A 27,777-nucleotide genomic window follows, 5' to 3' on the forward strand; every position below is an offset into this window, starting at 1 on the left:
ACTTTTTTGTTTTTAAACAAATATTAATGACTAAAGAAAATACATTTCTTCTCTAAAAATCAGTATTAACCTAGTTCTGGACTTTCAAATATTTCGTTCGTAGAGCTTGTTTAACACTCTCAGAAATGAAATCGAAATACTGCTAAACTATTTCTATTTTATTTTTTAATTTTGTTACACGTGATGAGAAAGATTTTGGAGGCATACAGAACCCATATTATATGATGACTATTTTGGAATCCCATTTAGAGGAAGCCTTGAGTAATTAACAGATTAAAGTAAGCTTAGATTATTACTTTGAATAGCATGGGTGTAACAGTTTTTTTGCACCTATCCACGTATAGTTTTCTGGAATTATAGAGGTGCAATCGTACATTGATGTAAGGTGAGGATTAGACCAACTAATTTGACACTGCAAAGAAGCTGACTTTAATTCCGAATATGACAGACCAATGCTTATCTAGTTTGTCTCTCGCAGAATTGAAACAACTAATTGAGAAAGAGTACTCAGCAACGCAAATCAACCCTGGAAACCATGGCTCTGAAGATAATGTATATGGATCTTCGTCATTTCTGAACAATAATAATAATTCATCCCATCTGATTACTCAAGAATATTTGTTGAAACAAGATATATTATCATCACAACACCACCATGCCACACATTCTGAAAAGGCACCGTGGAAGGAGAACCCGCAATATTTTGAAATGGTGCTTATATCAAAACTAGCATGCATAAAAATATTAAATCATTCTTTAAGAGGTGGGGATATAGAAATAATGGGGATGCTTGTTGGAACGGTACAAGGAACTAAATTGATTGTTTATGATTGTTACGAATTACCGGTCGAAGGAACAGAAACTAGAGTTAATGCACAATTGGAATCATATGAATATATGGTTCAATATATGGATGAAATAATTCATACCGGGGGGAGTCGTAATACCACAAGTACATATGATTCAAGCTCGACGAACACAAGAAATATACTAAATATTATTGGTTGGTATCATTCACATCCTGGGTATGACTGTTGGTTAAGTAATATTGACGTGCAAACTCAAGAATTAAATCAAAACTTTCAAGATCCTTATGTAGCAATTGTGGTAGATCCTCATAAAAGTGTTAAGGAAGATAAATTATCCATTGGTGCTTACAGAACTTTATCAGGAAAGGGAGATACCAAGTTCTTTGAACTACCTCTTTTTGTGTTTGATTCTGATTTGAACTTACCCTTAAAAGATTCCAAATTGAAATTCGAAACCCCAGTTTTCGATGATTCTTACGATTCAGAATTGTTAGATAAATTGATCGATACAGTCAAACAATGGAATAGTTTTATTGACGCAAAAGAAGCAAAGGCTATCGAAAACAAGACCGTAACTGGTCACAAAAAAGATAACTTACCTATAAACTCAACAAATCAAATCACCTCCAATAACAGTAACGATATATTACCCTCGGATTTGAATTGTGTATCATCAACATTTAATCATGAAAAGAAGATAAGATCAGGCTCTGTGAGTAGTTCCACATCTTTTTCGACTGATACTGATAGAGATAGATATATTGCTAACAGGAGTGATAATGACAGCGATATTGATATAAGTAACACAAAGAGTATTGATGGCGGGATAGAAAGCATGACTAGTAGTGTATATACTATGCGTGATACAAATACAGTAAGTGCAGCTAATACTACGACATCGCCGTCTTTCTTACATACTAGACAGACATCCTTAGATAATTCACGGTCATCACAGCGAAGAGATCATATGAGTGGATCCTTGTTCAACAGTGTAAGAACTTTACATGGTGAGTTTTCAATGAGATTGGATACCGATACTTTAGAGCGAAATGATTACAAGGTTCATAAGAAGATGTTACTGGCGTCCAAAACGAGAGAATATAAAAAGTTGCGCTTTTTTAGAGATACTTTTACCTTATGAATTCTATAATTTATATATCGTTGTAATAATATTATTATTTGTGTTTTTAGATAGTTCGCCACACATCAAGAATGGTGCGACGTTTTTATTATACTTTTTTTTTCCAAAATTTACTGACATTTCTCGGAGTCAAAACACAGACACTGGATGAGACTACAATCTATAAACTATAGACTATCAGTAAAATGAATTATTAACAGAGGTGAATACAACCGAAGATTTTTGATATTGAACCAACAAGAATCTATCCGAGGAAATACAAGATACTTTAATTGCCATAACCATGGTTTATCAAGGATTTGGGCTCGAAGAACTTGCACCACCATCTCATCATAACAAGTCTTTTAAAGATTTAACGCCTGATGAACAGGGAGAAAGAGGTGCTCAAATGATGGTAAATTTTATGACTTCATGTCCTGGAAAATCAATCATAAGTGGTGTTACAGGGTTTGCCCTAGGTGGTGTTCTTGGTCTATTTATGGCATCCATGGCCTACGACACACCTTTACATACTCCGCTGGCAGGAGGCGTAACCGCTAATGTACAACAAATGGCTGATCTCCCTTTGAAACAACAAGTTAAATTACAGTTTGCTGATATGGGGAAGAGATCCTATTCTAGTGCGAAGAATTTTGGTTATATTGGTATGATTTATGCTGGAGTAGAATGTGTAGTTGAATCTTTGAGAGCTAAGAATGATATATATAACGGGGTTACTGCAGGTTGTATAACAGGTGGTGGGTTGGCTTATAAAAGTGGTCCACAAGCTGCATTGATGGGATGTGGTGGTTTTGCTCTATTTTCAGCAGCCATCGATATGTATATGAAAAGTGAAGATGGTAGGCCGCCAGCAAATGATTTCAAAGGATAAAAATAATACATTCCAGGAACCCAGTGAAATGGCATCGTAATAAAAGATTGAGATGCATAAATGAAACTATATAAATATTCATAAAAAATGTAAATAAAAGAAAAAGGATAGTAAATAGCAATGGGATATTATTACCGATATGTTTCTATTTTGTATTCAAAGATTATGACAGAACAGAGTAAAACTCAAACGTGGCTAGAGTTCTTCCAAGAAATTGTTACTGAAGTATTTCTCAATCAAATTCACAGCTCTTGTAGATATTTCTTCGTTGTCACTTTGGGAACAGTTGAACAAAGCTGATATTGTTTTAGGGTCGGTTATTAGTTCACTAATTAAGCTCATAGGAAGGCCATTTGTCATTCTAGATGAATTGATAATATCTAGTATATTCTTTAATGTAACTAATATGATTCGAACATCTTCATTATTAGCAATTTCAAGGAATTGGCAAAGAGATTTAATGCAATTATTTGAAATTAAATAAGAAACCAGTGATGAGTCTGCTATATTTGTTATATTGGACAGTATAAAGCATACTTCAGTTTTTGTTTTATACGGAGCAGATGATAGTATTTTAGTGAATTCTGGTACTAAATCTTCTAGGATGATAGCCATAGTATGTGCTTCATTGTCTTCAGTGATATCAGCAATAAACGAACAGAGCTCTTTCTCAATCAATCTATGTACATTCCTTTGATTTAGAAGGGATTTAATAATTAATAAAAATCCCTCACTTATTAAGAGATCACCTATTGAATTCGAGTTTGAACAGAATCTTCTTAAACAATACAAAATCGGTAATTGAAAGGTGACTTTAGTTGAAACCGTCAACAGTTTCAACAACCTCTTGATACAATGATTTTGAAAGGTAGCTGTTTTGATTAGACCATCTACATTTAATAAATATGACAAAGTCCAGCATGCATCTTCAATTATATCTAGTTCTGAACAATCTATTAGGTCAACTAATATTGGCAAAATCAATTCTACCGCTCTCATAGGGACTTTTACATTTTTTATATTGCAAAAAATCTTGCAAAGTGCACACACAGCAATTTGTATTAATGATATATCGTCATTTTGAAATACCTTCAGAATGTTAAGGATTCTTGCCTCATTAACCAAAATATAACTCCGTATTGAGGGAACATCGGTACATATGTTGCCTATAATCATAAAGGCTTGCTTTTGAATATTAACATTAGATTGGAGTACTAAATCTAATAAATTTGGCATGATACTTGCTTCTGCCAGTGCCTGAGTTTGTTCGATTGTTCCCGTTGTGATTTTCATACATATGGTCGAAGCTTCTAATTGAAGCATATCAGAGTTGCTGATATCTAAGAAATTGATTAATCTCGGAATAATACCAGTATCAATTATTGCTTGAATAGTCTGGTTTCTTTTTTTTGATATTAGTTTCCTAATACCTATAAGGCCTTCCAATTGGAGTTGCAAATCATTGGAATGAATCTTCTCCACATATAACGGCAAAACCTCTTCGAGCTGGTTCGTCATTACAGTTTCCAAGATAATTGACTGTTCCTGAGAAAGAGAATAATCTGTATCAGAATCTGATTCAGGTTCAGACATATTTGGTACATATGCCCTCTTTTGTGCTATCAATTCATCTCTTTTACGTTTTCTTAATTCTACTTGATGCTTAACATTTCTTTTCTTCAATTCATGGGAAGTGAACCTATCTTTATCCTTAAATGAAGTCTTCCTATACTCAGGAATGAATTTGGTATAATTGTTATTAGTAGACATAAATTTGGGTTTATTGTGGTTTTGTAGGGGACAGACACCTAATGCCATGGTTTATCAAGTTACCATTGATAATGTTGGAAGTAGGTTTATATTTGTTGCATTGTTAAATCAACCATTATACTTTTATTGAGATAATATTGATGACCCAGCAACCTTGGTTAGGCTTCAGCCATTTCCTTTCTTCTCGATGACTATTTACATCTATAAATAAAAAGCATATCCCCTTTTTGGTATAGTTGAGGGTTTTTTTGAATTTGCAAGCCCTATGTAAGGTAATTTATTAAAAACATTAGAGGGCCCGTAAAGAGTATGCAACCCGCATCATAGTGATAATTGAAACTGACAGGTGTGGGGGGATAATGCCTTTTTAAAATAACTAATTATTAGCACAATTGTTTGAATTATATGTACTTCGCCTTATCAGAATATGGATACACAATAAATACTTTATACGGGGTAATATTATACAAATAACCTGTGGTAGGTCGCGTTGTTAGCGCTGGATTAGGGGTAAGGGTACAAAAAAACAGGAACGGTCAATACCTAACTGTAAAAAAATAAAATTTCTACTTAACTAAAATAATATAGGGCAAATATCAAGCTTAAAAAAAAACCGAAAAGATTGAACTCATTTGAAAAAATTTGGCCCGTCAGCAGTAAAATTCAAGATAGGCAATAATATATAGAATGTAAAAAAAAATAATAGAAGACTGAGAGTAAAATCAAACGCCAAAATCAGTTTATTGTTAGGGAAATTGGAATATAAAATCTTTATCAGAAGTAGGCTTTCCATCGTCTCGTCTGCAAGATTATGACGGTTTTGCCCGTAATATCTTCCCGTAGTTGCAAAGCTTCTCTCACTATTAACAGAGGTTACACCAAGTGGTAGAAATATCTTCATGATGACAGGTTATAGGTCATAGTTCCAGATTTTTTACGTTACTGCTGTAGACAACTCACTCCAGTCCACTGTATCTACACTGTGTCACAGTATATTTTACAATTTCGACTTATCATTAAAAAGGTTATGTAAGGTAGGTATAATAATAATAAATTTAAGATAAACAAACTCTGTAAAATTTTATAGTATTTTTTTGGCGACTAATATGGAAGGGTTAACGAATTTGAAACCCCCGTTAAATTTGAAAAAATAGCTACGGCTATTTGTTGACCATTTCGGCGCGTAACAACGCTAATGGTAGGGGAATATAATATCTAAATCAAATAGTTCTCCTCGAGAGCAGTTCTTTGGTTTTTTTTCTTAATTAGTTTTAAATAACTCCTTTCTTTTGGAAGTCATAAAGCATCTTTTTTTTACCTGAATTAAATCTTAAACCTAATTTATTCAATTAAATTAACTGTGTTAATTGTCTGTCTGATACCTCAAAATTTAATATTTTTCACCCGAGTGACCCGTTGCGTCTGTATAACATAATGATGCTCGGCGACAGTAAACTTGAGAATTAATTATTAAAAAGTATTAAAACTATTAGAAACATTCTTGAAGTAAATACAATACTCAATATATAATATCGAACGATCCTAGAGGACCATCGATTATTCTATTAGATATGATTGAGTTCACTGAAATAAACCTAACAGATATAAAATGCAAAAAAATCGATAAGGAATTGTCCATGTCATGAATTGGTCATAAGCGTCATGTTTTTACTCCATGTCAGTAAATATTACTGATATCATTACATTACGTAATTTAATAACCATGTTGCCATCAGGATCAGAAGCGTAATTGATTTTTGAGGACCAAATTTGATTACACCAGCACCATTTTTCTGTGCTCCGCTAGTTGAGTTATTATGGGAATTAATACGCCCATGGGAAGTACTACCGAGAGCAAGACCCGCAGCAGCACCAGCCCCAGCCCCGGCAACGGCACCATTGTTGTTGTTGGAACTTGAGCTACCCCTAGAGCCAGTGTTACTACTAGATCCCGCTGAACCACCTCTATTACCAGTGTTACTTGTGGATCCAGTATTCCCTTTAGAACCGGTGTTACCACTGCTACCTCCATTGACTAAAGTTTCACCACTGTATACACTAGATGAATCACTACCCCCTTTACTGCTACCGCCTTTGCTACTACCGCTTGAAGAACTACCACTGGAAGCACGACCACCGGAAGAGCGACCACCACTAGAACCTCTCTTCATTTGAAAGTCCATGTCTTCCAATATTAAAGGATGCCTATTAGGATGATGATCTGGTGATAAAATACGCGGTAGACGTTCATGAGATGGGATAAGTCTCGTATTTTCCTCATTACCAGTATTGGCTACCGAAGTTTCAGAAGTTGCAAAGTATGCAATTGTTGTCAGAAATAAAATTGTTGTTTTAATGATCTTCATTTGTGTTTGTATTTTTATTTTATTAGGTGTTTGATATTAAAGTATATGCGCTGATGCTTTGAATGCTATATTGTTAGAATGACTGGTGTGAATGATAAAATGACTTTTCAATGAAAACCTATTCTGGCTTATATATGTTTCTAGAATAATATGCTTTTAAAAAATATGAGGCTGTTTTGCGTTATTTTTTTACAGTAGTAATCCTGTGATAACCGAACTAAAATGATTCAATGAAGATGAAAACTTACTTTGCCTCACTAGTTAATCATACTCAACTGTTTTGGATATCAAAGCCTTGATCTTGTTGTCATCTTGGCGCTAAAGTTTCACTTCGATGAAAAAAAATCCAAAAAGAGGTCTTCAAGAAAAAAAGAGATGTGACAGTCACTAGGTACTACGATCTTTTCTTGGTGATTTGATGGAAAAAGCGACATATTTGGTATGCCACGCCCAGCTGTCACTGTATCTCTGAGGTCCTGGAGTGGTCAATTTTAAAAATAGCCGCATTTATCCCCCCCGAGTCCGTTTACTATATTGTCTGTAAATAAGTACATCAACATACGTACTCAGCCTCAAAAGTGGGGGGGGGGGGAAGGGAAGGAGGGTTGGCCACTGTCAAAATAAAGGACAAAACTACTCATACAATATATCAAATATATTTAGACGCCTCGTTGCTCTGCCCAGTAAGGGCCTCCAACGCAGTTGATTCTTTGCACTTTGATAGTTTCATGTCCCTTAATTTCATTGTATACCACAAATTAAGGGACATAGTGAAGATAAATACCGTTCACAAACATTGGGAATTCTACTTACTAAAGCGTATTGCTGTCCAGGAGTCCGTCATACTCTAAGTTTATTTGACATCCCTAATGAAAGTCCTGCGGTCAGTAAGTTTTAGTAAAACTTATTAATCATAAAGTGCTGAATCGTATAAGCTACACACCTCACTCCCACTTACAAACTAATTATATATGCTTGTTAAAAGAGAAGGCACCACAACAACAAATAAGAGGGGTATGATAGCAAGACAAGCAGATATTGATGATAAAAAATAGTATAGGAATAAGATCATTAAAATAAATAAAAAAGAGGTAATTATAGATAGATAAAAATAAAGTAGTAAACTGTAAATAAAATAGAATTTCTTTAAAAAGAAAAACACATAAGAATGTAAGTAAAGAGGTAAGTGTGTAAGTATAAAGAAATTAGGTATTAGAGGAAGGCAAAAAGAATTAGATTTGAGTATATTGATTGTGCCGTATGCAATTAATTAATTAATAGGACGAAGAAAAGAACAGCTAAGTTAAAGAAAGCCCTTTATTGATACCCTGGTTTCCCGTGTAAAAATAAGTGAGTGAGTTCATCCATCTACATATTTGTTCTTGGAGCAGGAACGTATTCTTCTTCAGTACGTACTTGATGTTGAACTTGAGTGCGTGTTGTTGGCTGTGTTGCTTCTGTTTGATATGTGTGATGTTGTGGTTGTTGTTCAGCAGTACTACCAGTGACAGCACTTCTTGCACCATCATTACCATATTTTTCTTGATCGTAAGCATTAGTAGTTGATTCACCTGCAGTAGACATAGTATGTTGATCCGCTGCTGGGACTCCAGTTCCTACAACACCAGGTTCCATATCTACATTATAAGTGTTACCCAATGGTTTATCCAATGCCAAACCAGTAAATCTTTGTAATTTAGAACCGATATAACTACCATCTTTCCACAAACCTTGACCGCCAAAGTTTCTAACAATTGGTTTCAAAACGTTTAACCCCAATAAGATGCATGTAATAACGAAAAGGACGAATGCAAACCCTGCAAAGGCAATTGCAGTCTTTGAAGTGTTACAAGCTCTATGATAATTACTTGTAGTGTATTCTCCAGTGTAAGGATTATAAGTACCACCACTTTGTTGGAAGCTACTGATAGAACCATAAGCTGGATTATATTGATTTACTCTACTGTTACTACAGGAATGTTCACCGACAGTCTTAGCGATAACGATGAATGCACATAACCATAGTAGACAAACGATAGCTTCAGCGATTAGTAAAACACCAGCAAAGACAAATTGTGGCATTAATAATGTACCTAAAAAGACAGCTAATAAATAGAAGGTAGAAATGACACCGACAGCAAGAGCAAAATTAGTCTTATGGTTACCATGGTCGTTATAATCATGAATGGCGAATGCTAATAGGGAAAATACTAAGACAGAAGAGGCAAATTCTAAGATTCTCAATGTTGTTAATAAAGCAGGATGTTCAGCAAATGTTCTTGGACGTGCTGTAGTCATTGTTTGTTTCCCATAACCTTGGTTTCCTGGTTGTTGTTGTTGATTTTGCCCTGTTGTTCCTGTATTTTGATTGGCATAATACCCTGGCTCACTATACGTGTTGTTAGGATTATTAACTCCTTGATTAGTATTCATTGTGTATTGCAGACAATATTTTTGTTGTTTTTATTCTTTCTTGGTTGTTTGGAATGATAGTGTTTGTTATTTTAAATTTTGATCAAAAACTTTCAGATTGTAATTAATTAGACTTTGGTATAGTAAAAAGATGATATGAAGCACGTTGTGATAAGATAAAACAATAAGATGGAGGATTGGTTCTACATCTTGTCTTTTATATCTGAAAGGGTAGGGAGTTAGGGGAAGTTGCCTTGTAGAAGGCTAATAGATTTTTACCGAACCCAGGTTCAATAGAAAGGGCGTTTATTAGACAAAGAAGTAGAAAAGAAGGGATAAATTATGTCTTAACTCACAACCATACATCTTCAGATATTCAGTATATCTTCAATTTCTACGATCTGGAACAACAAGTAAAAATACGTGCATTTTTGCCTAGTCAGGATTGAAACAAACAGGTATTGCTACCCTTAAAGGGTCGTGTGTTACCATTTAAAGGGAGGATATTTTGCTTATCAGAATATTCCACGGGACTTTTATCCCCATCTTGGCACCTGCATTTCCTCCTCCTATAGCTTCACAAACAAAGGGCCTATTGTTATTGTTAACGATCAACACAATAGAAGTAGACACATGTCATTATATGTCATTAGATTACCTCAATGTCCAAAGTTCAAAGTTCAAAGTCCAAAGTCCAAAGTCCAGCAGCATTTTTGTCTGATTGGTTACATTCCAGTTGCGTTCCACGGCTACACGTTTCTACTTCGTAATCCCTCCGTCTATATTGGCATTTGTCTAAACTCCTAAGGATGTCTCCTTATGGCTATGTACGTATGTGTTGCATGTATGTATGTATGTATGTATGTATGTATGTATGTATGTATGTATGTATGTATGTATGTATGTATGTATGTATGTATGTATGTATGTATGTATGTATGTATGTAATGTCCATGAACTTTAATCCTTTCCATCCCGGACTCCGACGCCATTGTTCCGGGTTTCTTATAGGAGTTTTTCTCTTTGTGGCCATGGACAATATATAGTAACCGTAACAAAGGGTTGTTTCCTACCTTATATCTACACCATATATTTACATACAAGCATCATCAGCAAAACATAACAACAACTCCTTTACTTGCGCGGCAGTACACACTAAGTACATACACCAATCACGATGGACAAGTAAGTAAGTAAGTAAGTAAGTAAGTAAGTAAGTAAGCCAGTGATTGATTGATTGATTCATTAGTAAACAAAAACACTATGCTTATTGGATTGAATAACAAACAGCTAATCCTTCGGCCCTTCCACACTATCTCGGCTCGCAAGTTGCGTTCATTCAAAGTTACTCAGTGTAAATAATATATATATTCATGACATCTATAAATCTTTTTGTGTGGCATTACATATCTTTTCTACAACCTCATAAGATATATATAACAACTGAAGGACTCTCTTGCCCTTCATTAATTCTTACTATCTAAGATGATTGTCACTGGTCCCTCGTTGGTCAACGAACAACTCATCATTGCACCAAATTGACCATCTTTAACTTTGTCTTGACCTAAATTCGCTCTCAATGAATCAAGAAATTTATCATAAAGTTCTTTTGCTATATGACCCTTTTGAGCCATATGGAAATCAGGTTTCGTACCCTTCTTAGTCTTTGCATACAGAGTGAATTGTGAAATTGATAAAATTTCACCTTCAACTTGTTTAATATTTTGTTTCCAAAAATTTTCACCTGTAGAATCTTCAAAAACTCTTAAAGTCAATACTTTATTAGATAACTTGTTTATATCTTCAATGGTATCCTCTGTAGATATACCAACTAATAACATATATCCATGTTTAATGGTAGAAACTATCTCCTTTTCGACCACTACGGATGCTTGACTGACTTTTTGTAATACAATTCTCATAATTTATTATTATTTTAGTTGCTTAATTGTTTAAACCTTTCAATCCCTTTTCATTTATGCATGCACGATCTTCCCAATACATTTGAATTCAATAAGATGAAGTATCATCAATCCCAATCGTTACCTACGTAGGTAGGTATGTACCTAAGTTCGAGAGTTCTTCGTTATTTTTTTCAACATGGGTATAAAAATAAAAATCCCGCAACAGAAATTACATACAAAATTGGGCAGGCTTCTTTATCGAACCAAAAAATAAATGTATCTACATAGGTGTCAAAAATTATATGTCCATGTTAAATAAATGGAGTAACCCTTTTATAATAAAAAATTAGCCATTAAATTTACTTATTTCTTGAAGAGACTTCGCATTGGCCTATTATTATACAACTCTCTCATATGAACTTGCATGTCTATCTTTGGCGTTTACGTGTGCGTACCTGTGCGACGCGTAAGCTTATGTAATTTTTGAAAATAAATACATGATAGCTTCAAATAATAATGTACGTATAATACAGAAAGCAATACTTGAATGTAGTAGAAGGAATTTTACTCTTACACTTTGAATGAATACGCTGTAATTGTTTAAATGGTAGTAAAATTGTCAATTTCATTCTATATATGTCAATCTCATGCAAGTTTATTACATCAATTTCTGAATTAAAGAAATTGCCCACTGCTGAGAAAATATCAATCAGATTCATATCCTTATTGACTGGAATAAAATTTAATGGATCTAATTCATTCCTTTTAGAACTACAAGATTTTCCTAATGGGGTTCCCGCTTTGTCGCCATATAGAGTCAAAATCAAATACAACTCCACTAATGATAAACTGAAGTCTGATACCGCGGCTGCCACAGAACAGACCACAACCACCGAAAACAATTCATCTTCTTTCAAACTGGCAAGGATGACAATATCATTATTATGTCAATTTTTCGATATTGATATTAATGAATTTGATATTAATGAGAAGAAGAAAGAACCATTTTTCATTGATGAAATTCATTTGGAAAAAATTTGTTTCATTGATTGTAAATGTATTTACGTTTCTAATGGTGAAAAAAGTTCATTATATTTAGATGATGTTAAACCAATTGATATCTCCACTGCAATCAAATATGCTACCCAAGACAAGCGACAGCCCGTTAGTACTACCTCTACTGCCGATACCACAAATGATGATGATCATGTGATTAGAGACAAGCTCATATCTAATATTTTCAATAATTTAATTATGATAGATAATGACATTAAATCAGATTTTAATTTTGTTAAATTGGCCAATTTCAATAATGAATTAAAGGAATTTATTCAAGAAAGAAAATTAAAATTAATGGAAGAGAAAAAAAGATCAAATCCATTATTTTTCTTTGGTGAACAAGGACAAAATAGTACCGATAGTAATTCTATGGAATCTCAAATTGCCTTTAATTCACAATTTTTCACACTACGTGATTCCGATTCCAGTACCAATGCCAATGTCGCTTCTCCATTAAACAATTCAATCGGAAAGGATAATAATAATAATAATAATAATAATAATAATATGGAATCAAGGTTAGAACTAAGAGAGAGATCATATTCATTAACTTCTTCATTGTCATCCTTCTCAAGTGAAGAAGAAAATGCCCTCGAAAGGGAAAGTCATGTGAAAAAATTGAAAATAAACAGTACTAATTATTATGATATGGAAACGCCTGGGTTTTACCAATATGCTGATCTTGGTACAAGGTCTAAGATAAAAGGTAATTTATATGGAATAATTCCATTATTCCCCGTTCCAAATGACTTAAAATATAAACAAAAATTCAATTATCGATTTGAATTTGTACCTAAACATTGGGATGTAATTCATTACAATGGAGTACAAAAAGAGGAAACTGAAGGCAGCTTGAATTGTAATTGTAATTTGATTCCATTTTTTAATTCTATTGAGATTTTTGTATCCAATGAAGTTGACTTATTTAGATTATTTCACGATATTCTGCCGTATGATACTCATGAAGATAAGATGGCTTATTTCAGAAAATTGCATTCATTTCTTGGTATGAATGAGTTTGAAATTACTATCATAAAGACAAAATTAGATATTTCTTCAGCTAAGAATGATACTCAAGAGAATGAGCTTGAATTATTTACAGACGTATGGAATTTTGAAAAAATTGTATTACTTGAAAAACATGACAGACAATCTAACGTTATTGAACCCAAAAGACATAACGATGAACGGTATCATATAAACGAGGAGGAGGTTAAGCTTAATAAAAAATTTAATTTCCAATTTATTAAATCTGATAATGATCCAAAGATATTTTTCAATGAATTAAGACTGAATCCCGGTGATATGAAATATATTACCATGTTTGGGTTACTAGTGTCATTAACGTTTGAGAATTCTTCATATGTTTCTATGGTTTTCACAGATTTTACAAAGAACAATATTGAGCAAAAATATTTATTTGATAGTTATTTGGTTGATACTATGCGTAGACTTGATAGTAATGAAGGGTTTAGAGTTATGATGTACCAAGATCATTTCCGTAGTTTCAATGAAAATGTTACATCCATTTATGGTATGGATTTTCATGGTTTAAAAAAAAGTTGGACTGAGAATTATAGCAAATATGGTATAGTTTGTAAAATTTCATTAAGTTGTAAATTTTTCAAAGGTAAATTGAATGCTATTTCAAGAGTTTGTATACCAATTTTACAATCAAATTATTTGAATCTATCAAAGAGAGAACAGTTTATTTTAGAGAAAATCTATTATAAAGGTATCAAGAGGATTCATCAGTCTGATTTATCAGAATATATCAAAGATTACGAAAAGTATTTCCCATATTATCAACACAAGGATGAAAATCATTCTAGACAAAATATGGTTTCTATACTGGATAAAAAATACTGGGGTAAAAGTTTCGTTTATGAAAAACATAATGAAGAGGATACTACTACTACTACTACTAACAACAACAATAATAATAGTAATGATATCTTCAAGAATGTATATCAAAAGATTCCTGGGATTGATGAATTAGTTGGAAGGAAAATATCATTTGATAAGAATGATAATATTCCATTATTAAATATGCGATCAACAGAATTTCCCAAATTATTCCAAGTCCATGGTAAATTAATTGGAGTTGAGTATGGGATTGGTAATGATACAAGGAACCCAGGGAAGACTATGATTACTTATCTTTGCCTATTGATAACAGTACGAGATCACAATGAGGAATTGGAAACTATGATTGAGAATAGGAAACTTTTAAGAATTGAAATGTTCAAAGAAGAAACGATTAATTATTTCCTCAATAAGAGTGCATACAATAACTACGATAATACTGTTGATGTCAGTCTTGACAGATTACAAAATTTTGTTGGTGAAACATTCCAATTTATGGTCACTAAGGCACCATTTCAGTTACAATTGAGGTCAAGATCTATAAATTTACTCGTTTGGTGCCCAGTTGAGTTTACAATGGAAGAAATGAAGTCCCAATTGTGGGCAAGAAAGGAAGTATCGAAAGACACCAAACCACCTTCACTTCCTCAAGATTTTGAACAACAATTCATTCCTCCTCAGAGCAGTGCACCAGACCCAGTATCATATCCAAGTAACTATGATCCTGTCACAAATGTCAAAGTGGAAGATATCGACAATGCTGTTGTAGAGTCCGTTTCATTGGTATGGCGTTAAGGCCGCGAAGTCCGGATTTTTTTAATAGCGCCACATGTCCCAACGACAAATGATGGCCGCCCAGCCAGCCAGCCGTGCACCCTCTCCGCCCAGCTTCCTATCTGACATTCTCGGAATGTATATGTATATCATACGTCATAACATCGTTAATTGTGACCCTGTAAACCTGTGTTTGTGTGTTCCTACAGTATGACATGGTATGGTATGGGAGATGGGATTAGGGGACCGTCGCTCTCTCATAATAATCTTTTTTGGTCCAACAGGAACACATAAATATATTGCATATTGCATACGCGCTGCCCGTCTGTTTATCCCTCCCCCTTTATTATTGTAACTTCTCAGAAAATAATAGTAATGTTAGCTTTAGATTGTTGTTGCAAGTTGAGAGGTTTTGTTTATCCATGAATAGACCTTTGGCAGAACTTATGTCAAACCTTTTTTACATACTGTCATTACTACAATAAACTATTTATCCTACGACTACCGGAATGTTTTTCCATTCCCTTTCCTCTTTTCCCTTTCTTTGCATGCATGCATGCAAGAAGGGATATCATACATCTTCTTCAAAACAAGGAGTAATGTATAAATAAGATTGTATAATATATATTCCCTTTTCTTATATCCTTTCATTTTTTGCCTTCATCTTCTTCTTCTTTTTCCAAAGACCAACGGTCACTCTCCATTTATTTCCTTACAACAAGACTACGGACTAACTAATATAACTTCCATATCAATATTACTATAGTATAATAAATATAATTCAATAACCAAAAACATACCAAAAATTAAAGGAAAAAACTATGCAATTTAAAAGGTTTGTTAATCCATTAAGTTTTTTATTTCTCTTAGGGGCAGGCTTGTTAACGTTAATTCTAATCATTTCAGGTGGTAGAGACGGTGGTATTCTCAAAAATTTCTATTGGTTCCAAGGTGATACAAATGGCTTCAATAATGCTCCAAGTACAACAAGATGGTTCAATTATCAATATTGTGGGTACGAAAATGGTCAATTGATGGATTGTTCTTCCAGGGGGGCTGCTAAACCTTTCTCTCCAAGAGATAATTTCGGTTCTTCTCCAAATATGCCTTCCACATTCTTAAATAATAGAGATACTTATTACTATCTTTCTAAAGTGGCTTGGGCTATGCTATTAATCGGAACGGCTTTCACCATTTTCACAATAGTTCCTCAATTCATTAGTTTCTTTTTACACAGAAATGTTACAAATTTCATCACTATGGCATTCTCTTGGATTGCATTCTTCTTCTTACTATTGGCAGCTTGTTTGTACACTGGGTGTTATGTCAAGGCAAGAAAGGCATTCCATCATGATGATAGAGATGCTCACATGGGTGCTAAGAATTTCGGTTTCATTTGGGCCTCTGTAGCTTTGATGTTGATCAATAGTATTGCCACCACTGTTTATGCTGCTTTACATAAAAGAGATAATACACCTACCGCTTATGATCATTCAAATATGTCTTATCCTGAATATGATAACTCGGCTGCTGAGAAATCAACTATAGGAAGTAGTGTATTTGGTAAGAAAAAAATGTTCAAGAAAACGAAAAAACAACAAGGATACCAGAATAATGACGCTACAATGACAACAAACCCAAACCAAAATGTTGTAGCAGATGATGGACTAGTGACAACTAACCCAAGAGGTGAAGTTGTTCAAAATATACCTCCAACCGTATAAATTTCAATCAATTCAAGTTCAGTTCAGTCCATTTAATTCAATTGCTCAAATCAAGTCAAATCCAATTCAAATCAGATCAGATCATTTCCTATCATACCAATATCGTTATGACGAACTTCACCTTTTTATAATAATAATAATTAATAAATTTGAATAAAAAAGAAATAATAATAATATTATTTTCTTCGTTGATTTCTCTCGACCTCACCATCTCCTTTTACCATTTCTACCACCAACTCCAAACCATCAATCATTTCGTATTTTATGCCGTTAATTGATCACCAATTTTTTTATGCTCGATTTTTTTTCTTCTCTTTTAACTTTCCTATTCTATCTATTATTCCATTTTTTTATTTTATTTTTTGTTTCTTATTTCTATCGTATCAATGATTGGCATGAATTTACGTTAACAACTAAAATTACCCTTCTCCAAGAGAATCAACAGATTAATATTATATTATTTTTTGTTCTTATTCTTATTTTTTATTGTAAATGTAATCATTTCTTTAATTTAATAATAATAACATAATAATAATATAATCATTAACTTGTTAAAAAATATATCATAAGCACAATTTTACTAACAATTTTTTCTCCATCATTTTTTTTTTTACATTTAAATTTGCTAAAAAAAAAATTCTATTACATTCTTATAATAACAGTGTCAAAAAAAATCTCAAGAAACTCAACAACGTGAAGATTACCCAATTAATGCATTCAAAGATGCATCAAAAGATCAAGGTGACTCCCAAAACTTAGGTCAAAATAAAGAAACTGAAAAACCTAAAAATGCTAATTTATCAGGTGCAACTGAAAATAAACCAACTAATAACAACCCATTTCAAATGGAAGGAGGCTATGACGATGACACTGCTGGCAGGAGAACTTATAGCACTACAAAACCTATTGAACATAATCTAAAGTCTTCTGATAATAATACTAATCAAAACTCGGCTGAATCAGATCGTAAACTATCCCAAGGCTCAAACACAGATGCTAGAACAAATCGTCAACCTGAAATTCAAACTGAAAGAAGAACATCTATTGGTGATAAAATTAAAAATGTAACTTATCCAATCTTGGGTATATCAAAGAAGAATAGCAGAGATGATGATGAAAAATTAAGAGACGTACCAGCATTTTCCTCAACTACTACCACCACCACTACTACTACGTCACCACCAACAACACCTACTGCTAAAACTACAACATCAAAAAATCAAGGAACTTATACCACTCCAACTTCTACTACTGAATCAAAACCACCCAAGTGGAAAGAACCATTTTCATCTGACCGTAATACTGATCGAAACGTTCCGAAAAATATTAATAAGAATATAGGTATCCCAGGTTGTGGTATGGCCGATAAACCAACAACAACTTCGAAATCCAATCCAGCTCAGATTACTAAGAAAGATTTAGCTTCTAATGCTGCACAAACAAGGAGAAAATTATCACATAGTGAAATGTATTCCACTCAAATCCCAGCAGGTTGTGAAAATACAGGCGTTCCAGGTTTTGAAGATTCAGAGAGAACTCATATTCCAGGTACTTTAAGAGGCAAAGATCAAGAAACTCATCAGCACCATCATCATCACCATAACCAAAACAAAGGTCAAAAACAGGAAGAGTATACTGGAACAGGTATGGCAAGATATCCTTCAGCTCCATCAAAAACTCAAAATCAGTATAAACTAGAACAACAACAAAAAGATGTTAAGAAAAATCAAGGAATAATTAAGACTCCTGGTAGTACTGCTGTTGGTGGCGGTACTACTCCCCGTACTAAAAAACAACCATCATCTGCAACTTCGAAAATCGCACCTGGTTTCACAACTCCTGATGATACTAACGTTACTGTCAAAAAGACTGTTAAACAAGAAAAAACATCTGTTCAGAAGAACCCTATTCCAAAAGCAGGTATCGTTGGTTCTAAAAAAGGTGCTACTATTGCTGCCACCACTGGTGCTACTAAACCTTCTTCAATCCCTAAACAGGTTCCAAAATCTAAGGATCTAACAGGATTTGCAACTTCTGACGATATGAACATTCAATCAATGAAACCAAAAGAACGTATGAAGACAATGCAAAAAGAAACAAATCCAAATATTCTTTCTGGATTTGATACTAAACCTGAAACTGATATGTCTCAATGGTCTAACACAAAACAACAAGCCACAACTGGTGCGGCTGGACGTGTTGGTGCTACAGATTCTTCTTCCACAACTAAGAGAGATACTACTTATGAAAGTACCAAACCAATTACTACGGATGTCTTTAAAGAGGCACCAATTGGTAGAGAACAATTAAAGGAAAGGAAAGCCCATGTTGGTGTCGCTGGTAAAGGTAGAAATATTGGTACTACTGCTGTCGAGGAAATTCCATTTGTACCCGTTGACCAAATGCAAGAAGATTTACATCAAGGTGCTCAAGGGGTTGATATGAACAAAAATTATCATACCGGTTCAAGAACTAATAAAGATCTTGGTACTATCAAGAGAGAGATTGATGCTAGCGAACGTGAAACCAAGCCAGTAAAGGCGCATGCTGTTGGTGAAACACCATTTGTCGTTACTGAACCTATGCAGGAAGATTTATATCAAGGTGCTAAAGATGTTAATATGAACAAAAATTACCATACTGGTGCAAGAACTGATAAAGATCTTGGTACTATTAAGAGAGAGATCGATGTCAGCGAACGTGAAAGTAAATCAATGGATACTAATGCTATTGGCGAAACACCATTCGTACCAGCAGACCCAATGCAAGAAGATTTATATCAGGGTGCTAAAGGTGTCGATATGAACAAAAATTACCATACAGATGCAAGAACTGATAAAGATCTTGATACTATCAAGAGAGAGATTGCTATTGCCGAAAGCAGAGGTACAGAGGCCGGTCCTGGTGCTGGTGCAGGTGCAGGTGCGGTTGCTATTGGTGAAATTCCATTTGTTCCAAGTGAACCAATGCAAGAAGATTTGTATCAAGGTACCGAAGGTGTTGACATGAATAAGGATTATCATACAGATGCAAGGACTGATCAAGATCTTGATAGTATTAAGAGAGATATCGAGGCTATTGAAAAGCAACGTACAAAAACTGTTGAGTCCACTTTCTCCACGTCTGGGCAGAACAAAGAACTTCCAGGGTTTTCAACTGCAGATGACATGAATGTTTCAGCAAAGAAAAAAGAATATCCAACGCTGGCACCAGAGAGGAATCCAAATATTCTTAGTGGATTTGATACAAAACCTGATACCAATCTTTCTAACTGGTCTAAGAAGAAGGACAAGCCAAAAGAACTCTCAGGGTTTTTAACCGCAAATGACATGAATGTTTCAGCAAAGAAGAAAGAATATACAACGACCGAACCAGAGAAGAATCCTAACATCCTTAGTGGGTTCGATACAAAACCTGATACCAATCTTTCAAACTGGTCTAAGAATAAGCAGGACAAGCCAAAAGAAACCTCTAATCGGTCTAAGAATGAGGAAAAGCCAAGACAACTTCCAGGGTTTTCAACCGCAGATGATATGAACGTTTCAGCAACTAAGAAAGAAGAGCATGCTATAGAAGGACAAAATAAAAAGCCAGAGATTCATGGTGCGTTTGACTCACTTCCTGACACTAATCTTTCAGAATGGTCACAAACTAAATCAGCCAACGCACCTACCCATGCAAAACCACCAACGATGGCATATGATTGGTTAACTTTAACTTCCACACAACCTGCTGCTGGTGTTACTTCTGCCGGAACTCCTGCACCCACTACTGCCAGTAGTACTTCTCCAGCTGCTGTTGTAGGTGCTTGGCCTCAAACAGACGGTACTTTTGATGATGTTGCTGTAAAATCTGGACAATATGGTTTAGATTCTGCGTTAAATAATGGTAAGAAGGAAAAGCAATTTGATTATCATATTAAAAAGAATATTTCAACTGATGTCAATAAAGGTGCTGTCCCAGCTTCTCAGACCCATCAGGATAAGATGATGAATATTGGTGGTGCTTCCAATGTTGATACTACATATAATGTTGATAAATCAATTAGAACAGACATTTTCAAAGATACTCCAAAAGAGAAATATAGAAGTGGTGTTGGGAAAGACTTAGGAGTTCAAAGACAAGGTACAAGATCTGGTGCTGGTGCTGGTGTCGGTATAGTTGCACTTGGTGAAGTTCCATTTACTGCCACTGAACAAATGCAAGAAGATTTGCATCAGGGTGCTGAAGGTATTGATATGCATAAAGATTACCATACTGGCGCAAAGATTGATGTCAACCGTGCAGCTGATTTTGGTTACGAACCTATTAACACTGGTAAGGATCTGAACAGAGATACTGGTTATAACATAACTAAGCCGATTGAAACAGATATACGTCCAAATACTGATATGAAAGATAATAAAGACACAGGAACAGAATCTTTCAAGCCAAATTTTATGAAATTAGCCCGTACTGATGAAAGTTTTGGTAAAAGTGCAACTATCAATAGGGATAATAATATTACTGCTGGCGGTAATATTCCTTCTGGAATAGGTAAAGCACCATTAGATACAGAAAAACCAAAGGAATCCAATGTATCAAAGGGCTTCTATAGCGGTGATAAGTTAAGTTCGATGCGTGATAATGCTATGGATAAACACAATAATGGTATAAATGATAACGGGACAGATTCAATTGCTGATACCACGAGGACTATATATAGTGGGCATTCTGCCAATGATTATGAGGTGAAAAAGAATATTAACTCAGAGAATTTTGATGAGAGTATTGAGCCACTTTTAGGTATATCTAAGAATAATGATTTACCAGTGAAGGAGAACCCAGAAAGTGAATTTAAATACTCTAAAGGGAACTATGATGAGACGATGATGGATACCACAGAGCCAAAGAAACAAACTGACGACGACGATTTAACTAAAAAGAATTTATTAGAAGAGAGAGAACAGTTTATGAAGACACACCATGGTGGACAGAGCTTAGGGGGACAAAGAATTGGTTCCATTGGTTCGTATGGTGAAACAGTAGGTAATTACCCAAGTTTAATTGATCCTGATGTTCCAACTTATGGATTTACAGAAGAGACCGAACATGTTTCTTCGTATGTGGCAAACCGTACAGAGCCAAGAAGAAAGGCATCGTATGGATCAACAGGTTCCGCCGGTTCTACTGGTAAATCATTGTCACCTGGTGAGCATGTTGACTATTATAAAGTTTCTAAAGCTGAACACAAAGTTCCTAGAAGCCAAGCAAGAGGTAATGAGTATTTGACTGAAGAGGAACAACAAGAAGGGGAAATGCGTACATCGTCTAAGGACGATAATAAAGGAGGTTTCTTTAGAAGAGTTAGTATTAGTATTATGAATCAATTACCCAAACCCAAGATGTGAGGAGGCAAGAGCAAGTTTTTTTATTTTTTTATTTTATCTTTGAACTATTTTTTTTATTGATTTTTATGTAGTTGTTTCACCTAGCCTATGTAGGTACATTATAAGTCATTTTGCTTAAAGTTTTTGCATTCGAGAAACCCAAAGTATAGCAAATAAGTGAATATATATATATATATATATATATATTCACTTATTTCGTTAATTAGTTTATGAGTCGTCCTGTATATCTTCAACTGTGCCTTCAACTATTTGATGTAAAAGTTTACAAGTAGTTATGCGGGTAACACCATTAAATTGACTAAACTTCAAGTTAACGACAGGCATTAAGAGATATCACAGGGAAAGCGATACTGTGATAACTTCAACATATTACTAATTTCAAGATATGTGTCAGTTGAAATAATGCCTGAGAAGAAAACAGTTTTCATTTATCGTTAAACTGTACTTGTAATTAGCAGATCGATTGTTACTGCGTCGTACAACGCGATATTCTTCCACGTTTAAAGGAACCGGACAGAACAAACAAATGAAATAAACAAATAAGCACCTAAACAACAAACAACAGCTGTTCTATCATCACGAGAAACACAACTGCATATTGCGCTATACACAAGGGAAGAAGAACCAAAACATCTGTATCATCACCATTTTTCTACATAGGCAACCAACTCGAACAAACTGTTTAGAATTTTTCACTATTATTGATTGTCACTCCAATTTTCCTAAGTAAATCGCAGGATACCGTTGCATTATAAAACCACACTCATCTGCATTCTGTGATACCTTAACTGCTGATCTTAAGCTTAACACGAAATACATATATTAGCATTTTACATCAAGAAACAATTGTGTTATCATTCCAGGAGCAAACGGATTTTAACGTTGGCTTTGAATAGTTCTCATACGAAAGATAGCATTAGATTTTTACACAGAGAGTACTATAAAAGACAATATTTGTCTGGAAGTATATTAACCAGCTTATCGTCATCATCAGCCCTCGTATCGACAGTTAATATTACGCCACATATTCGGAACTCATCTCTAACAGAAAACAGATATGTCGCTCATACATGACTCAAATAAGAATATAGAAGAAGCTAATATTTTTTCAACTTCGGATAACTTTCCAGCATTAAACTCATCTAATTTATCCATGCATACTAATCATCCCGATCATCTTCATATCCATAATAAGTTGGGTTTAAATTCACTGACTTTACGCAATAATAGTGAAAGTAATCTTAATCAAAACAGTCATAATGTTGTGTCAAAAGTGAATACTTCCCCATTTAATTTATCATCAATGCTTCAAAATTTTACCTTAAATGAAATGGATAATAACAATCAAAACAGTAGTATTAATGCCACTAATGGTATAAGGCATGACTTACCAACAAATATAATCTTTCAAGGTCCATTTGCACTAAAAATAAAAAATATTCCAAATGATATTTCATTAAGAGAATGTCATGCAATTTTTGCGTTGTCAACTAATCCTACTCATGTGGAACTAGTTCATACTTCTGAAAAGAATAATAATGAGAAAAACAACATGTATATATTAGCAAAGTTTGAATCATTACCTTTTGCAGCACATTACGCGTCAATATTAAGTTCAAAAAATGAGTTATTTGGTCCAAACTTCCCATTTAAACCATCGATTGAACTTATTGAAGAAATAACCGGCAAACAAATATTATTTCAGAATATCCCATCAGTTTATAGTCATCCTGAAAATTATCGACTAATAAGCCCTAATGATGATGGTAGGAACCTTAATAATCGGAATCATCATTACTATCATCCTGACGCTCCGCCTCACTCTGCATCACCCCTTTTCAAGAACAATGCTACTAACTCTGATTTTTCTCAACAAAGGCCTTCCTTATTGCACCAACGGTCACGATTTTCTTTTAACGATCCTTTTTCAATCGAAAAATCACAACAGTCTGCTTCCCAACCAGTTCAGTCGAATTTGCCTATATTCAATTCGCAACAACAACAGGAGGAGCAGCAGCAGCAACCTCATAATGGTATAACTATTTCTCAACCCGATTTTCCGGTACCAATATCAGCCACAACAACAGTAGATTCAGGGAAATCGTTTCTAATTAATGAAAAGGAAGAAATAAATGAGAAGATATGGAGCGCTAACGGAGAATTGTCAATGAATATGAACACATTTGCAACTAATACCCCTCAACCTTGCACACCCAATTTAGATTGGAATTCAAATTCGTCTATAACGAATCAAACAAATGCTATTTACGCCCCACCATCCACTCGTAGTTCGATACAACTGTCAAAAATGGATATGGGGACCGTAAATATGCCACCTCCACTCTCACAGCAGCAGCAGCAACAGCAACAGCAATTTTTTCCGCCAATAAATATGAGAAATATGAACCAATTTCCAAACAATACGTTCAATGATATGCATCATGTATCTACACCGGTTCAAAATTATGGATTAGTAAATCAAATGCCTCCGCCTCCTCCATCTTCTTCTACTACTTCGCATATTCAAACTGGGTATACTAATATGAATAGTTTGTCTAATCCTAACCAATTATTCGATCATAATACTGCACATCATGGGTTGAATCAAATATCTCCATCTCAACAATATTCTAGTCAACAAAAATCGCAATCTCAATCGCAGTTAGAAAACTTCTCAAAAGTCAGTCAATTTAATGATAACATTAATCATGATATTGGTGGTAGTACCACTAATATTGAGAACATACCAGTGAAAAATTCAAGAAATTTACAAAGTACACCAATATCATCAAAGAATCAATCATTACCGCCTTCATCAACAATTAATGTGGCAGGTTCCACGACAACGACGGCAACGGCATCACGTATTGACTTATCATTATTAGCTAAAGTTCCACCACCTGTTAATCCTGCAGATCAAAATCCACCATGTAATACATTATACGTTGGAAACTTACCGCCTGATGCAACAGAAAATGAACTAAGACAACTATTCTCATGTCAAAATGGTTTTAGAAGATTATCTTTCAGAAATAAAAACACCAATGGTCATGGTCATGGTCATGGGCCGATGTGTTTTGTAGAGTTTGAAGATATCAATTTTGCAACGCAAGCATTAGGTGAATTATATGGAAGTCAATTACCAAGAGCTACACTAAGTAGTAAAGGAGGCATCAGATTAAGTTTCTCCAAAAATCCATTGGGTGTAAGAGGTCCAAATAATAATAGGAAACCCATCCAGAATATTAACACTACTACATCAGCTAACTCTAATGCTAGTTGGTAACAAACGACTACACATTATTTCATTTTTTTTTCCATTTCTATGTTCCTTTTTCTTCGTTCGAATCAAATATTTTTAAAGTATCCTATTATTGATTGTTAAATGGTTCTTAGATACTACATGTTTTTATTCAAAATCCCTCATTTATCGTCTAAAAATAGGGACAAGAAATTCTGACATATGCAGGTTAATCCACTACAAGTGAATAGCTTAAACATAAAAAGTGGGATTTTACTTCATAGAAGAAAAGATCCGCTTCAATGTTAATCTTCATAATCTTCTCTCCATGTATCAATTATTTTTCATTATCAAACTCCTACTAGTACGTTGCACCGGAAATCCATCAATATTTTGATCGGACAGATTAAGAGGTTCCTTTATTTTACTTCAATTTTTTTACTATTCTTCGTTATGTAAACATATCATATCTGCAAATTTAAATATATATATATATATATATATAATAAAACAATGTAATCATGTAAAACTAATAATATTAATATTAATAATAAAGTTCATCTAAATTTTGTTTTATATTATAGGTGTAGAAAATAAGAAATAATAAAAGCGGATGTTTCCCGTGCTCTCTCATTGGTCTTTAGAAAGTATTGAAGCCAAATCTGTCATTGTATCATCTTTCTTTATCCTACTTTGTGATAACAGTGAAGATGATGAACCATTTTTGTGCTGTTGTTTCAGTAATTTTTCTCTTAGTTTTAAATCATGAGCCTTTTTCTCCAATTCTTGAATCCTTTTAGTTAATTCCTTTGCAGATTGTGCTTCTAATTCTTCTAATTTTTGTTGTCTTGCTAATATACGTTCATGTCTCAACACATATGGGACCGTCTCTGAAATATTTCTTAATTTAGATCTCTCTGCAATATCGTTCAATCCATCTCCTTTCGCTGGGATTCTTGGTGATGATGACTCTATCTTAATGTTCCTTATAATTTCTTCGTTTCCTTGTTTAATATCATGAGACATTTGCTTGATTGGGGAATCACCTTCTTCGATTTCCCTTTTGGCCTGATGTTCATAATAATGATCTGATGATGAGTCCATATCTTCTTCTTTGATATTATTTCTCGAATGATTCAAACTCGGAGTAACTGGTAAATCTACAGTATTCATATTTAAACTTTGTTGAGAATTAAAATGCCCTGTGTTCACTAATGAGGCGAAATTACTTAAACTTGGAGCAGCAGATTGTCTTTTCAACATTGCATCATTCGTATTGAGTCTATCGTTATCATTTGGGGTATTTGATGATTGACTCGAGGGTTCATTCTTGGAGACTGTAGATAATTTCTCCACTCTATAATTTTCATACAATAAATTCTGAGTAGTGTCTTTGAATTCTTGTAAATGAGAGCCAAATAAAACATTTTTCAAGATGTTTAGATCAGAGACATCATTATCTTCGTCAATACTTACTGTACCCCAGGGGTATTCTCTAATATATTTACCTTCTTTGTTTTTGACATCTGATACGACGATGGAGAAAGGTTGCAAAGCAGCCAATGTTCTATTTTCTTCAATTGCTTCTAAATCATCATCATCTGGGTCAATTTCAAATTTATAGATAGGGACATTAAATCTTTCGACATCATTCATTATTATTTTTTTAAATTGTTTCAATTCATCCTTAGTAAATGAATCTGCTTTGGATATGATTGGTAACACATTTGTATAACGTGAGATACGTTTCATTAATTCGATATCTATTTCTCTTAAACCATGACCTGTAGGTTCAATGAAATATAGTGCGATATGAACTCTTGTATCTTCAAATCTTGGATTTCTTCTAATTCTTGTTTCCTCTGCCAGAACTATATCAAATTGTTGTTCTAGATATGATGTTATTTCATTGAATATCAATGAGTCATCTAAATTTTCGTTAATACCATATGTATTTATTAAATTAAATGATATGATATCGTCATCAATTGAAACGTACGCATTTTCAGTATCATCAGAAGCACTAGTGATTTCCAGAGAAGTGGAAGTTATCGTGATACCTGATTCCAATGCAGAACGTTGTGGATCAAATTCAGCCATATATGTAGGGATACCATCTTTGGAATTAAATGATACTACTTTTGTTGGTTGAATGATCTTCACTTTGGAAGATAATGAATTAGCATTGTCCATATATTCGGAATGGCTGAATTGATGCGGGAAAATATTGGATTCTAATAAGTTATTAGCAAAAGTGGTTTTACCGGTACCGGAGTTCCCACAAAGCATCATAGTATATGTGATACCACGTCTATTCTCTTTCTTCCTCCGGAATAAACTTGGTGGAGGTACTGGACTGTTATTATTTTGCATGATGACGAGCTTAACTTCTTTTGCTTTTTAAATAGATTAGACCACTTTCAATGTACCGACACACACACACATACACA

General features: G+C 34.1%; 11 protein-coding genes across 11 annotated transcripts; 6 read left to right on the forward strand and 5 right to left on the reverse strand.

The window, feature by feature from the left end:
- Window positions 1-441: 441 nt before the first annotated feature.
- RRI1 (COP9 signalosome catalytic subunit RRI1) lies at window positions 442-1,950 on the forward strand (the record flags this gene model as incomplete). The annotated part of the gene is made up of 1 exon (XM_003671744.1): window positions 442-1,950. One exon carries the CDS (start codon window positions 442-444, stop codon window positions 1,948-1,950), a length of 1,509 nt encoding a protein of 502 aa, XP_003671792.1.
- A 283-nt stretch (window positions 1,951-2,233) lies between these two features.
- Window positions 2,234-2,821, forward strand: TIM22 (translocation channel protein TIM22; the record flags this gene model as incomplete). Its single annotated transcript, XM_003671745.1, has 1 exon — window positions 2,234-2,821. The coding sequence occupies one exon, from the start codon at window positions 2,234-2,236 to the stop codon at window positions 2,819-2,821; it is 588 nt and encodes a 195-aa protein (XP_003671793.1).
- A 195-nt stretch (window positions 2,822-3,016) lies between these two features.
- NDAI0H03780 (uncharacterized protein) lies at window positions 3,017-4,639 on the reverse strand (the record flags this gene model as incomplete). Its single annotated transcript, XM_003671746.1, has 1 exon — window positions 3,017-4,639. The coding sequence occupies one exon, from the start codon at window positions 4,637-4,639 to the stop codon at window positions 3,017-3,019; it is 1,623 nt and encodes a 540-aa protein (XP_003671794.1).
- A 1,652-nt stretch (window positions 4,640-6,291) lies between these two features.
- NDAI0H03790 (uncharacterized protein) lies at window positions 6,292-6,957 on the reverse strand (the record flags this gene model as incomplete). The annotated part of the gene is made up of 1 exon (XM_003671747.1): window positions 6,292-6,957. One exon carries the CDS (start codon window positions 6,955-6,957, stop codon window positions 6,292-6,294), a length of 666 nt encoding a protein of 221 aa, XP_003671795.1.
- Window positions 6,958-8,325: 1,368 nt separating this feature from the next.
- On the reverse strand, window positions 8,326-9,390 carry NDAI0H03800 (uncharacterized protein; the record flags this gene model as incomplete). Its single annotated transcript, XM_003671748.1, has 1 exon — window positions 8,326-9,390. One exon carries the CDS (start codon window positions 9,388-9,390, stop codon window positions 8,326-8,328), a length of 1,065 nt encoding a protein of 354 aa, XP_003671796.1.
- A 1,445-nt stretch (window positions 9,391-10,835) lies between these two features.
- DTD1 (D-tyrosyl-tRNA(Tyr) deacylase) lies at window positions 10,836-11,291 on the reverse strand (the record flags this gene model as incomplete). The annotated part of the gene is made up of 1 exon (XM_003671749.1): window positions 10,836-11,291. One exon carries the CDS (start codon window positions 11,289-11,291, stop codon window positions 10,836-10,838), a length of 456 nt encoding a protein of 151 aa, XP_003671797.1.
- A 618-nt stretch (window positions 11,292-11,909) lies between these two features.
- Window positions 11,910-14,993, forward strand: CDC13 (telomere-binding protein CDC13; the record flags this gene model as incomplete). The annotated part of the gene is made up of 1 exon (XM_003671750.1): window positions 11,910-14,993. One exon carries the CDS (start codon window positions 11,910-11,912, stop codon window positions 14,991-14,993), a length of 3,084 nt encoding a protein of 1,027 aa, XP_003671798.1.
- Window positions 14,994-15,793: 800 nt separating this feature from the next.
- On the forward strand, window positions 15,794-16,696 carry FMP45 (Fmp45p; the record flags this gene model as incomplete). Its single annotated transcript, XM_003671751.1, has 1 exon — window positions 15,794-16,696. The coding sequence occupies one exon, from the start codon at window positions 15,794-15,796 to the stop codon at window positions 16,694-16,696; it is 903 nt and encodes a 300-aa protein (XP_003671799.1).
- An 845-nt stretch (window positions 16,697-17,541) lies between these two features.
- Window positions 17,542-22,086, forward strand: HBT1 (Hbt1p; the record flags this gene model as incomplete). The annotated part of the gene is made up of 1 exon (XM_003671752.1): window positions 17,542-22,086. One exon carries the CDS (start codon window positions 17,542-17,544, stop codon window positions 22,084-22,086), a length of 4,545 nt encoding a protein of 1,514 aa, XP_003671800.1.
- Window positions 22,087-23,143: 1,057 nt separating this feature from the next.
- WHI4 (Whi4p) lies at window positions 23,144-25,372 on the forward strand (the record flags this gene model as incomplete). The annotated part of the gene is made up of 1 exon (XM_003671753.1): window positions 23,144-25,372. The coding sequence occupies one exon, from the start codon at window positions 23,144-23,146 to the stop codon at window positions 25,370-25,372; it is 2,229 nt and encodes a 742-aa protein (XP_003671801.1).
- A 585-nt stretch (window positions 25,373-25,957) lies between these two features.
- Window positions 25,958-27,700, reverse strand: SHS1 (septin SHS1; the record flags this gene model as incomplete). Its single annotated transcript, XM_003671754.1, has 1 exon — window positions 25,958-27,700. The coding sequence occupies one exon, from the start codon at window positions 27,698-27,700 to the stop codon at window positions 25,958-25,960; it is 1,743 nt and encodes a 580-aa protein (XP_003671802.1).
- Window positions 27,701-27,777: the final 77 nt, after the last annotated feature.

The sequence above is a fragment of the Naumovozyma dairenensis genome, chromosome 8, assembly GCF_000227115.2.
Source record: "Naumovozyma dairenensis CBS 421 chromosome 8, complete genome".
Classification (NCBI taxonomy): domain Eukaryota; kingdom Fungi; phylum Ascomycota; class Saccharomycetes; order Saccharomycetales; family Saccharomycetaceae; genus Naumovozyma; species Naumovozyma dairenensis.